This window comes from Geotrypetes seraphini, chromosome 11, assembly GCF_902459505.1.
Source record: "Geotrypetes seraphini chromosome 11, aGeoSer1.1, whole genome shotgun sequence".
Taxonomy (NCBI): Eukaryota; Metazoa; Chordata; class Amphibia; order Gymnophiona; family Dermophiidae; genus Geotrypetes; species Geotrypetes seraphini.
The window spans coordinates 72675432-72688170 of NC_047094.1; the positions used below are offsets into that span (position 1 = coordinate 72675432).

Genomic DNA, 12739 nt, shown 5'->3' on the forward strand with positions numbered 1-12739 from the left:
AAATTGGCATGAACTGCTTCCATTGCATGCAGATCTCTCAAATGCACATTCATTGTGGATATCCTGAAAATCTGACTAGCTAGGTGTATGCCAGTGGTCTCAAACTTAAACCCTATGCAGGGCCACATTTTGGATTTGTAGGTACTTGGAGAGCCTCAGAAAAAATAGTTAATGTCTTATTAAAGAAATGACAATTTTGCATGAGGTAAAACTGTGTAGTTTATAAATCTTTCCTTTTGGCTAAGTCTTAATAATAATATTGTAATTTATAGCTAAAGAGACATATGATCAAGAAACTGTTTTACTTTTGTGATTATGATAAATATACTGAGGTCCTCAAAATAGTACCTGGACTCCGGGCCGCGAGTTTAAAACCACTGGTGTATGCCAAGGACTGGGTTGAGGTCCCCTGCTCTAAAGAGTAAAACTTTTGGGAGATCCCAGAGTAGTGCTGCTCAACTCGGTGCTTGGGACATACCTATCCAATTGGGTTTTCAGGATATTTACATTGAGGGCTAGATGCACAGACTCTGGCATTTTTCCTCTACAGCACCAGAAAAGCACCGATATTTTTTAGAAACCAATGCTCAACACTGAGAGCATGTAAATTATATGCACACTGTTAGTGTTAAGAATTTATCACTATTGGGGCTGGAACTTCCTAAGACATGCCCATAAGATCTGTGCAGTAGGTACAACTCTTGTGTGGATGTCCAGGGAACCCCCAAACCCCCACCTTTATTTAAAAAAAAAAAAAAAAAATCACTGGGGTCCACTGACCCCCATACAGCCCGATCCCAATCCCTACTGGATTGGGCCCCAACTCAACCCAATCCTCCCTCCTCCCAAGCCAACATACCTGGTGGTCCAGTGGACCCGATCCTGATACCTTCCCCCACCGTCGGCTACAAATTAAAAATCCCTGGTGGTCTAGTGGACCAGACCCCGATCCCCACCAGACTGGGTTGGGTTGGGCCCCAACATGACAGCCCTACCTATCAGAATGGCAGGAGGGATGCCTGCTTTCTCCTGTTTCAGGGTCCATCTCTTCAAAATAGTGATATCTCACCCTTGCCTGGTGCATCCTGGAATGTACTGGGAGGAGCCTAAGCACAAGTTCAGTTTGTTCCAGTTTGTTCCAGGCTGTTGTGTTGGGGCCTGGCCCTGCCCAGTGGGGATTGGGGGTTGGTTCCATTGAACCACCATTTTTAATTTGTGGCTGAGGAAGGTTGGGTCCACTGGACCACCAGGGATTTTATCTTTTTGCTAAGGGAGGGATTGGGGTCGGATCAGGTTGGGTTGAGCAGGGTATACTACACCACCAGGGATTTTTAATTTTGGTTAGGTGTGTGCTTTGACTTTCCTGTTAGTGCCTGATCCAATTGGTGCTCAAGCACTGACAGGAAAGTAAAGGTAGGGGAGCCTATCAACAGCTCTGAGCTGATGGTAGTTTTATAGAGGTTTTATGCAGCCCATTATTATGGGCATTACACAGAATCTGCAAATGAGCTAGTTTTAAGACTAACAAACTAATTAGCATGGGTCTTTCCCTCACTGCTTTCTCTGTACAGAAAAGCAGTGACCGAAAGCCTCTGTGCATTGGCCTCAGAATAACATTTTATTTAGACTGGATAAAACCAGTCTAAATGAAATGTTGCTAGCACAATGGGCTTTGTACATATGTCCCTGAATATGCATAAGAGAAATCTGCATACATTGTTTCCTTGGTTGGCAAATCTGTCTCATGCATATTTATTATGGATATTCTGAAAATCTGACTGGGTGTGCCTCGAGGACAGAGTTAAGAAGTATCCTTTCAGAAGAACACTTGTGGGTGCTAAAGTCTGTATTACAGAAATAAGAATGGAGAAAGGTTTCAGTTTGACTTGAATTATTCCTGCCCTCATTGTTAGGACTGGTGGAGAGTCCACTGGGTAGAGAATGGGCACTGGATGGCTTCGACAAATGGCCTTTACCACTTTTTCACTGGCAAAGAAAAGAAGAGAAGGGACTGCAGCAGATTTGTATAGCCTGACACTGAAAGGAGAATTCCAGTGCAAAAGAGATGTCTTTACAAGTGGGCTTCTTCCCTTCACCCGAGAGGTTTGCAGAAGGCATGTACATTTTTCAACTCTGCCTCCTTGTATCACTGGGCAGTGCCTCAGCTCCTCAGTTTTTTTCCTTCTGCAAATGAGTTGAGAAGGTGTCTTTTTATCTGCTCTGCATCTGATTTATTATTTAGTATTTTTTTAAAAAATCCGATCTTTGAGGCTCCTGGTACTAGAGATGTTCTCAGAAGTTCTGGGACAGCTCTGCCTGGGAGAAGATATAGCCTCTGTATTCAGTGGGATGTAGCTAGGGGGTCATCCCTTTTATAGGGAACCTACCTTGCTGGCCTGCACTAACTTTTAAGGCAACTTGGGAAGAGTTCCCCTGGGAGTGCAGCTCACCCTTGATTTTTCAGGCACTAGCGTGCAGGCTGAGTGGCCCCATGTTGATCCAAAGGGCTATCGAGGATACTAGTAACATCCTTCCCCTTGAAGATGTGGAGGAGCTATAGGAGTCAAGGGTTTCAGACATTGCTCAAGAACGGAACCTTGAGGTACACCACTGGTAACATTCCTTTCCTCAGAGAGATCTCCATTGAACACTACCCTCTGTCACCTTCCACTCAACCAGTTCCTGATCAGTCTTTCTATGGGGCCCATCCCTCCCAAGGGCACCCAATTTATTTATTAGACGTCTGTGTGGAACACTGAAAGGCTTTGCTAAAATCTAAATACACCACATCTATCCAGTCAAAATTGATCAGATTTGGCTGACAAGACCTGCCTCTAGTTAATCTGTTAATCTGGATTCCTGAAACTTTGCTATTCTCTGTTTTAAAAGCATTTCCATTAATTTACTTACCACAGAAGTCAGTATTTCTTCCTTAGTTCCACTTTTGTGGAGGGGGACCGCACTCTTCTGGTGCCATGCCCAATTCTAGAGAAGCATTGAAAGGGAAGTTCTAGTGGCTCCACTGGCTGCCCTTAAGTTCCTTCAGTACTCTTGGATGTACGTCATCCAGCCCCATTGCTTTGTCCATACATTTCCTCTTGGGTGATACTGACAATGGATGGCAGTCTGTATGGCTGGGGAGATCATTGCAAGGGTCGCCCAGTTCAGGTCTGCTGGTTGCCCTCAGAGAAACTGGTCTTTCAACAGATTAGAATTGAGAGCCATTCGGCTTGCACTGCAGGCCTTCAAAAAGTATTGGAAGGCAAAGCAGTCAGGGTTTTCTCAGACATTGCCACAGTAGTGGCATATATCAACAGAGAAAGAGTTACTAAGAGTGCTTTATTAAAACTGGAGGCCCAATTATTGTTTTGTTGGGCGGACGCTTACCTAGAAGCCATATTAGTGGCACATGTAGTAGGAATGAACAGTGTGCAAGCTGACTTTCTCAGTTGCTAGACCCTGGTCCGGGGTAGTGGTCTTGTCCCCAAGTGCTTTCAACAAAATAGTAAGGTGCTGGGGGAAGGCCGACAATTGACCTGATTGTGTCAGCAGACCACATGAAAGTCTCTCGGTGCTTCAACTGGCGATTCAAGCTGGGAAGCACTGGCATGGATGCCTTAGTCCAGCCTTGGCCAACAAAAGAGCTGTTTTACATGTTTGCCCCATGGCCAGTGCTAGGCCAGGTCATTCAAAGAATAGTGACCTATCATGGGTTGGTGATTCTAGTGGTGCCAGATTGGCCACATCATCCATGGTATACGAATATTGTGCAGCTACAATGGGACAGATCTCAGGCTACCACAACTTCTGTCACTTCTGTGACAAGGACCAATTGCCCTGGAGGATCCAGAACGCTTTGGTCGTTCCTTCAGGATGGTCTTAAAAAGGGTCTGGCAGTTGGTTCTCTCAAGATGCAGGTGGTGAGCCTTTTGTGCTTTAGAGCTCGAGTGGAGAAATGGTCCTTGGCTTCCCATCCTGTCATAACCTGATTCCTGAAGGGAGCGTTGCGGCTGCAGCCTCCTGTGAGACAGCCATTCCCTACATGGAATCTTAATATTGTTCTAAGGCAGTGTATGAACCTTTACAGAATGTGCCACTGATGGATCTTACAGTCAAGAACAATCAAACCAAAAAAAAACTGCAGGTGAATGTACACGATGAAGGCAGTCTTTATTGTGACAAATAAATCTTTTGAATAAAAACCTTTTACCAGGTAAGGGACCCAACACGGTCCGTGTTTCGGACTAACCTTCGTCAGGGGTCCACTTTTGATAAAGGGAATTTTATCAAAAGGAAAAAAAGCCTTGAGCAAGTAACAATAGTTGACACGCTGAAAAGACCGCCGGAGTGATTTATTTGTCACAATAAAGACTGCCTTCATCGTGTACATTCACCTGCAGTTTTTTTTTGGTTTGATTGTTCTGGATTGTCTTTCACTGCAGAGAGTTGGACCCTGGTTTTCCCTTGTTTTGGATCTTACAGTCAAGACATTTTTCCTAGTGGTTATCGCCTTGGCGAGAAGGATTTCAGAGCTTCAAGCTCTATCAAGCAGAGAGCTTTCCCTCAGATTTATGGAGGCGGGCATGTCTCTATGAACTGTGCCTTCCTTTCTACCAAAAGTGGTCTCTGCATTTCATGTAAATCAGGAAGTCCAGCTTCTGATGTTCCATACCACAGGCTTAAAAAAAGACACAGTTTTGGCGTTACTGGACGTGAAGAAAATTCTCCGTTAACTTGAGGTGAGGAATGAATTTCGTCTTTCAAATCATCTTTTTGTTAACCAACCTTAGCTGACAGGGAAAGCCTGTCTTGAAGGTGACCATTTCCAGATGGATTTGCATGGATATTTTGTTTGTGTACATTGGCTGTGATAAACAGCTGCTGATTCTTTGAAAGCACATTTACTACTACAAGATATTCAGAAAAGAAATCCCTGAAAAAGTCTTAATTCCACAAATTCCTTTCTTCTTCCCACAAACTTCCCGACTCCCCAAAACTACCTGATCTCCTCTCTATTATTTCCTGGAAATGACCAGATATCTTCTTTTGTACTCCACTTTCTATAATTCTTTTGTAACCCGCCTTGAACCGCAAGGTAATGGCGGAATAGAAATCTCTAATGTAATGTAATTTCACCAGAAGCGTGGCCTCTTCACTGGCAGAATCTCGGGCAGTTCCGCCCAAGGAAATTTGTAGAGCTGCTACATGGTCCACTTTCCATACTTTTACAAAGTTTTACAGAGTGGACGTTTCAGCAAAACTGGACACCGCTTTTTGGTCCTCAGTGCTTGCAGCAGGCTTGTCTATCCCACACTAGACTTAGGGGACTGCTTTGTTACGTCCTACTTGGCAAGACTACTGTGCTCTTTGCACTAGAAAGGAAGATTAGGTTCTTACCTTGATAATCTTTTCAGTATAAAGAGACGTGAATCTTACAGCTCATGCTGTGAGATACTTACTTAGCCTGCTTTCTGTCTCAGACATATGTGTGTCTCCAGATATTGATCTGTGAGCTACCAAGAGATTATGAAGATGCTTACTGTTCTTCAATTCAACAAATACGAAGAACTAGCAGTTAGCTCTATAGAGAAACCTTTAGGGGGACTAGAGGATTTGCATAAATGCTGATTGCATTCAGGTAGGTAATTTTTTGGTTCCACCTTGTTTAGGCTATATGTCTCTTGGTTTGATTAAATGTTATTGTGCAGAACAGAAAAGACTACCTGTTGGGGAGTTCTCCATGCCCTCCTTGTTGTTTCTCTTTTTTAGGGGTTATCCATTGCTTTGGTACAAACTGAGAAGCTGAGGAACTGCCCAGTGACACAAAGAGGCAGAGTTGAAAAATGTAGATGATGTCTTCTGCAATCCTTGCGGGTTAAGGGAAGAAACCCACTGATCAAGACTCTCACTTTTCTTTATACTGGAAAGAAGATTATCAAGGTAAGAGCCTAATATTCTCTTCTGTTTTTTTCTTTTCAAGTTTTAGCTCTGTGAATGTTATGGGCCTTAGAGGAATAACAGTGCTTTCTTGTGTGCCACTATGATATGGCACACACAGATGTTATAACTTCTGTACTATGTTCTTATTAAGATAGGAAATGAACAAACCTTTATTCAGCCTCCTAGCATAGAAGGGAGTGAAGAAAGAAGGAAGGGACAAAATAATGAGGCAAGAATTTTGTGTTGACATAGAAACATTCTAAATTTCAGTATCATGTCAGACGAATTGGAAACAATTTTTAGTGAGCTTTTTTTCCTCCCCCCCTCCCCCCATTTTGAAGAGCAGCAACTCCACCATCTGGCACTTCTGTGAGAGACCCTGCAGCCATTGTGGCAGGAAAGGTACCAGCAAAAAAGCAGCAGAAGAAGCCGGCTGAGGCAGTGGAACTACACCGAATTTTGCAGGGAACCATCTTTGTGCTTAGTGGATTTCAGAACCCCATCCGGACACAGTTACGGGACAAAGCCTTGGAGATGGGCGCCAAATATCGGCCTGACTGGACCCCTGACTGCACATATCTCATGTATGTAAGAAAGGGGGGGTCAGTGTTCATAATATTGCCTCATTTCATATCTGTTTAGATAATAATCAGTGCTAGGCTGAGTAAAACCAGAATCCATCAAACCCAGCCTGCATCCTGCTTCTGATACTATCTAATGAAAGTCACTGGAAAATATTCACCAGATTCCAAATACTAGATCCAATCCTTGCAGCTCGCTACTAGGGTTAAGCAGTATTTTTCCCAAGTCTACTTGGTTAATAATTGTTTATGGAATTTCCTTCTCAAAATTGTCCAAACCCCTTTTCTAGTGCAAAAGGCATACGAGTCTTGACCAATGGGTTATTCTCCTTTACTTGTGAGTTTGTAGAAGGCATCATCTACCTTTTTCTTCTCAGCTCTACCTCCTGCATCTCTGGGCTGTGCCTCATCTCCTCAGTTTTTCCTTCTACAAGTGAGCCAGAAGGTGTCTTTCTGATTTGCTCTGATTTAGATTTTTTATTTATGGTCTTCATTTGAACTGTGAGGCTCATGGTGCTCTAGAATTGACTGGGACAGCTCTGCCTGGGAGAAGACAGACTGGTGTGTAGCCAGGAGGGCAATCCCTTTACAGGGAATCTGCCTGGCCAGCCTGCCCTAACACTGGCTCGGGAACTGTTTCCCCTGGGAGCATGGCTCACAACAGGTTTTTGCCGGAGCTTGAGCACAGGCTGTGTGGCCCCATGTCAGTCCTGAGGGCTTTAGCAGGTGCCAGCTGTGTTACCCCATTCTGAAACACTTGAGGAGCTGTGGGAGTGTGGGTCTCAGGCTCATTCAGAGTCTGTTTGCTTAAAGAAACAAGCATTTGGAGTGAGATTTCATGTATAGGCAACTTTCTTCTCTATTGTCAGGCTGCAGTTTCAGCTGAAGCAGGCGCAGCACCCGGACAAGTGTGAGTACAAGCTATTGCTGCCTATAGGAGACATTGAGGTGGTCTACAAATTTAAGTTTTAGAGGTTTCTGAGGCTGGTATTTGGGTCCCCCACCTCCAAAAACCCCTTTGCTGAATTTTTTATGGTTTTATTTAGCTCTTCTGGGCCATTGTTTAGTGCTAAAATGCTGCCATAGCAGCCATCTTGGATTTCTCTTTGGTAGATGTTTAGATAGATTGTGAGCCCACCAGGACAGATAGGGGAAATGCTTGTAAACTGTTCTGAGCTCCCCTGGTAGAACGGTATAGAAAACTGAGTAAATAAATAAAAGCCTCAAAAACACCTTGATTTTTGTTAAAAATCATTCTAGATGGACTCCTTAGGCTGTTTTAATGTGTATTCATGCCAGATTTGTGCTGGAAGGCCAGCTGAGGAGCATCCGTGTCCTACCTGCTGTAGGGCACAGGAGGCGGTGTGGGAGCACTGGGCTTAGCCCCCTCTGGTCCCTCTAGGGCAGTGGTTCTCCACCCTGTCCTGGGGGACCCCTAGCCAGTTGGGTTTTCAAGATAACCCAAGATATATTTGCATGCCTGAATCCTCCATTATATGCAAATTTCTCTCATACATATTCATTAGGGATATCCTGAAAACCCAACTGGCTGGGGGGGGTCCCCTAGGATAGGGATGAGAACCACTGCTCTAGGGCATCCCAGTCTCAGGTGACTTGGTTTGGGGGTCAAAACTTAGTGGATTTGGCAAAGCACAGATGCAGACTCTGGGCTGCGAGGAGACAAGGTGAGTTCCTGCTGGAGTCCTCGGGGCTTTCTATTCAGGGGTTTACTCCAGATTTTGTGAGTTTAATGTTTGCAGCTTAGTTAAATTATTGGGGGCTGCAGGCACTGTTGGGGGTCACACAGGTGATTACACAGAGAAATTTGCCCTCTGAGTTTGATTCCCCCGCCTAAGAGTCATCTGAACATAAGAATTGCCGCTGCTGGGTCAGACCAGTAGTCCATCGTGCCCAGCAGACCGCTCCCGCGGTGGCCCTTAGGTCAAAGACCAGTGCCCTAACAGTCTAGCCTTACCTGCGTATGTTCTGGTTTAGCAGGAACTTATCTAACTTTGTCTTGAATCCCTGGAGGGTGTTTTCCCCTATAACAGCCTCCGGAAGAGTGTTCCAGTTTTCCACCACTCTCTGGGTAAAGAAGAACTTCCTTATGTTTTTACGAAATCCAACTCCTTTTAACTTTAGAGAATGCCCTCTCGTTCTCCCTACCTATTTTTTAGACATTTATTTGTATATGCTTTTAATTATATGTTTGTAATAAACTGATTCGTTCCTGCGGCTGATGTGTTCCCCACTCTTTTTGTTTTGTGTTTCTATAGTGAGGTTGTGCCTTCTTTCTTGTGGTAGGGTTCTGTTTGACATCATTGACCACCATCTACATCTGAGAAATTGTCTTGCATTTACTCTACTATCAAGATCTGGTCCTACAATAAATTTATGTATGTTTATCCTGATATTGTAGTGCTCTATCTCATTTTGTTTTGTGGCTCCATGACTTCTGAGTATGGGCATTTTGGTCCCTCTTTGTTTTGATATCATGCTTTATCCACTACAAGTCCCATTTGATGCATATTTTTGGCAGATAAAGTGTGATAACACCACTATCACACACTAAGCCTTAAAAAATAGCAGCCTTAAAGAGACTCATTCTTACAGAGGCCCAGTCGGTGAAGGACTGGGAGGAATGGGGATCAGAGTCCACGCCCTTAATACCCCAGATTGAATCATCAATCTTGGAGGATACAAGATCTCAGACAGTGGCCACCAGCTATGAGTCTGTGGCAGCCCTGGATCAGGGGGAAGACCCAATGGTATACTGCCTTTTTAAGCCAGCGGCGTTGCTGGAGAAAATAACAGAATCTTTGCAGGAATTAAAACTTGAGCCTCCGCAGACCTCTGAGACTCAGCTCTCACTTATGAGCAATTCTAGGACTCAGACCACGTGTTGTCCTTCGCATCCAGGTATTACCAAGATGATGACAGAGCTTTGTGGAAACTCCTTGGGGGTTGCCAAGACTATGACAAATTTATTCCTGATGGCTCCAGTTTTTTAACAACTGTTTGTTCCATCTAAAGTAGATTCGTTGGTAGTGCAAGTGACTATATGTATTCCGCTACCTAGTGGCAGTGGAGTAATTTTTAAGAGATGTGCAAGACCACAGAATGGATTTAGTCCTCAAAAGGCCCTGGCTTTGGGTCTAAAAGCAGCAGCTGTGGCTTCTTTTATTGCATGTGCACGCCATAACAGATTGTGCAAAGCCCCGATGACAGAGGAAGACGCATACTCCCAGTTTCTAATTATAAGAGTGGATTATGTAGCAGATGCTATATATGATATTTTCAGAGTTATGAATAATGTTTCTGCTTATTCAATCTCCACCCATAAAATGTTCTGGATCAGACAGTGGACAGGAGATTCAGCATCCAAGGCAACTTTGAGGAGGCTTCTGTTCAAGGGCCAATTGCTTTTGGAAAAAGACTGATTGATCTTATGGCCAGTGTGGCAGATCATTGCCTGAAATCCTTGCCAGAGAGCAGCCCACGGGCCCCTGGGGATTCAGGTCGTAGTTCATTTCAGAGTGTTCTATGCTTTCGTTAGTCCTCAACAGAGTCCTCTACCATAGATCGTTTCAAGGATCTTGACAGAGGTTTAGAGATTCCAGGAGAGCTCAGACCTCTAGTGCTCACGCTGCACCTGCCTCCAAGAAGTCCTAATGTCAGGTCAGTAGCCGAACCCCCTCATATTGGAGGGTGGCTGTTAGTTTATAGGATGGTTGCCAGCTTATTGGGAAGCTTGAGCAAGGATTTGCTTGGACTACTGGGTACTAGATATTATTTGAGAGGGTTACAAGCTCAAATTCTGTCATTCACTACTGGACTTACTTGTGTATTATCTGGCTGGTTGGCCAGAGAAAGCAGTCCGAGCAACAGTGAAATGGCATCTGAATATTCAGGCCATAGAACACATACCAACTGAAGAATTGAGCTTGGGCAGATTCTCCATATATTTCATCATGCCTAAGATAGACTCAGAGGACTGGAGACCAATCTTGGTTCTGAAGTTGGTCAGTACAGTGTGAAGGTGCCCCAATTCTCAATGGAGACCGTGCATTCGGTCATAACTTCGATGGGGATGGGGGAGAGGAGATTCCATGTACTGGAAAGACATTTCCAGTTCTCAGCATTCCCATTTGATCTGGCAACAACACCTCACACTTTTACCAAGGTGATGGTCGTTGTCACAGTATACCTACGCAAGGCAGGGATCCAGGTGCATCTATACTGAAATGACTGGCTGATCAGAGCTCCATCCAGGTACGAGGGAGAGACAGCAGTGACACAAGTTGTTCTTCTGTTGCAGGACCTTGATTGGATTATCAACTTTCGGAAGAGTCACTTGGAGCCCACACAATCCCTAGAGTACTTGGGAATTTTCTTCAACACGGCACGCAAACTGAAACTGAGATGTTAGATTTCGGTGATCTTTGAGAAGCCAGCCCCCATGGCTTGGCACTAATCTGCGGATGCTGTGGTCAGTGGTAGCAACCATAGAGGTTGTTCCATGGGTGAAAGCTCATCTACGTCCTCTCCAGGATGCACTCTTGTCTGCTGGTCTCCACAGGCATATTCTCTGCAGAAGCCACTTACCTGGATGACAGAGGTGCATTACAGTTTGCATTGGTGGCTCCGGCCAGAGTCACTGGAAAAGGGCTTGCCGCTCTGCATTTCCTCACGAGTGATCCTGATGACAGATGCCAGCCTATACAGCTGGGGAAGGGGAGCCATTGCGAGGGTCATCCAGTTCAGGGCAATTGGTCGCCCTCGCATAGGAAGTGGTATATCAACCACTTGGAGCTGCGAGCCATTCATTTGACCCTACAAATGATGGAGAAACGCTCTGGAAAGCAAAGCGGTCTGGGTTTTCTCAGACAAATGCCAGTGATAGCTTATGTCAACAGGCAGGGATGGCTTTAAGAGTGCTCTCTTGAAACTAGAGGCTCAGTTATTGTTTTGCTGGGCAGAAGTCCAGCTGCAATTTCTATCAGCAGCAAACATATCAGGAATGGACAATGTGCAGGTCGATTATCTTATCCGGCAGATCTTAGATTTGGGGAGTAGTCCCTATTAAACAATCACAAAAATTGCAAAAATATGAGAAAACAAAATATCAGCTAGATACCTCAAATAGTTTCACTTTGTGAAAATGCGTGCCACCAAAATGTTAAATATAATTAAAGATATAATTCTTGAAGGAAAATGATTTCAAAAATCCAAACCATAGACTATTGGCTCAGCTGTCAACAAAAAAGTCTCTCAATTCTTTATCTGTAGATTTGAGCCCGGAAGCACCAGCGTGGACACTCTACTACAATTGTGGCCAGAGAAAGCTGTTGTACATTTTCCCCCCATGGCCTATGGTGTGTTGGGTCATTCGAAGAATAGCGAACCTTCCGGAGTTGATAATCCTGATTACTCAATATTAGCTGTGATATGTGGATCCGGTTCGGCCACATAGGGACAAGAGTCTCAAACTGCCACTGCATCCAACTCTGCTCTTACAGGGTCCAATTGCCCTGGAGAATCTGGAACGCTTTGGACTTAACAGCATGGCTCTTGAGCATGGCCTTAACAAGAAATGGCTACTCAGAGGTGGTTATAGCTACCCTCCTAGATCTGAGAAACTGGCAACTGTTATAGCCTATACTAAAACTTGACAGTTGTTTCAGTGCTGGTGTGCTAAGGAGAATGTGGAGCCAATGAAGGCTCCGATATCGGTGGTCCTAGCATTTCTACAGAATGGTCTCGAAGGGTTTAGCTGTTGGCTCCCTCAAAGTACAAGTGGCAGGACTCTTGTGTTCTTGGGCTTGAATAGAAAAGGCTACTTTGGTCTCTCCAAATGTCACCAGATTTTTGAAAGGAACATTGTGGTTGCACACTCCTCTGTGACAGCCATTCTTGATGTAGAATCTTAACTTGGTTTTGGAGGCCCTCATTAAGGCTCTATATGAGCTCTGCTGGATCTTACCATTAAGATGGTTTTTCTAGTAGCAAACACCTCGACATGGTGCCTTCCTTTCTATCAAAAGTGGTCTCGGCCTTCCACGTAAATCAGGAAGTCTGATTACCCACGTTCCATCCCACGCATTAGAAGAAAAGACAGTTTTGGCAGTTCTAGATGTTAGGAGAGTTCTTCTCTGTTACCTAGAGGTAACGAATGATTTTCAAATCTCTAATCATCTTTTTGTTCTAACAAACCTTAG

General features: G+C 44.4%; 1 protein-coding gene across 4 annotated transcripts in view; it reads left to right on the plus strand.

The window, feature by feature from the left end:
- Positions 1 to 12739, plus strand: part of XRCC1 (X-ray repair cross complementing 1) — a 176311-nt gene that overhangs the window by 81775 nt on the left and 81797 nt on the right. For all 4 annotated transcript variants that reach the window (XM_033963446.1, XM_033963445.1, XM_033963444.1 and 1 more), the window contains exon 10: positions 6287 to 6524. In XM_033963446.1, coding sequence (XP_033819337.1) covers positions 6287 to 6524 — 238 coding nt within the window. The remainder of the gene's footprint in view (positions 1 to 6286; positions 6525 to 12739) is intronic.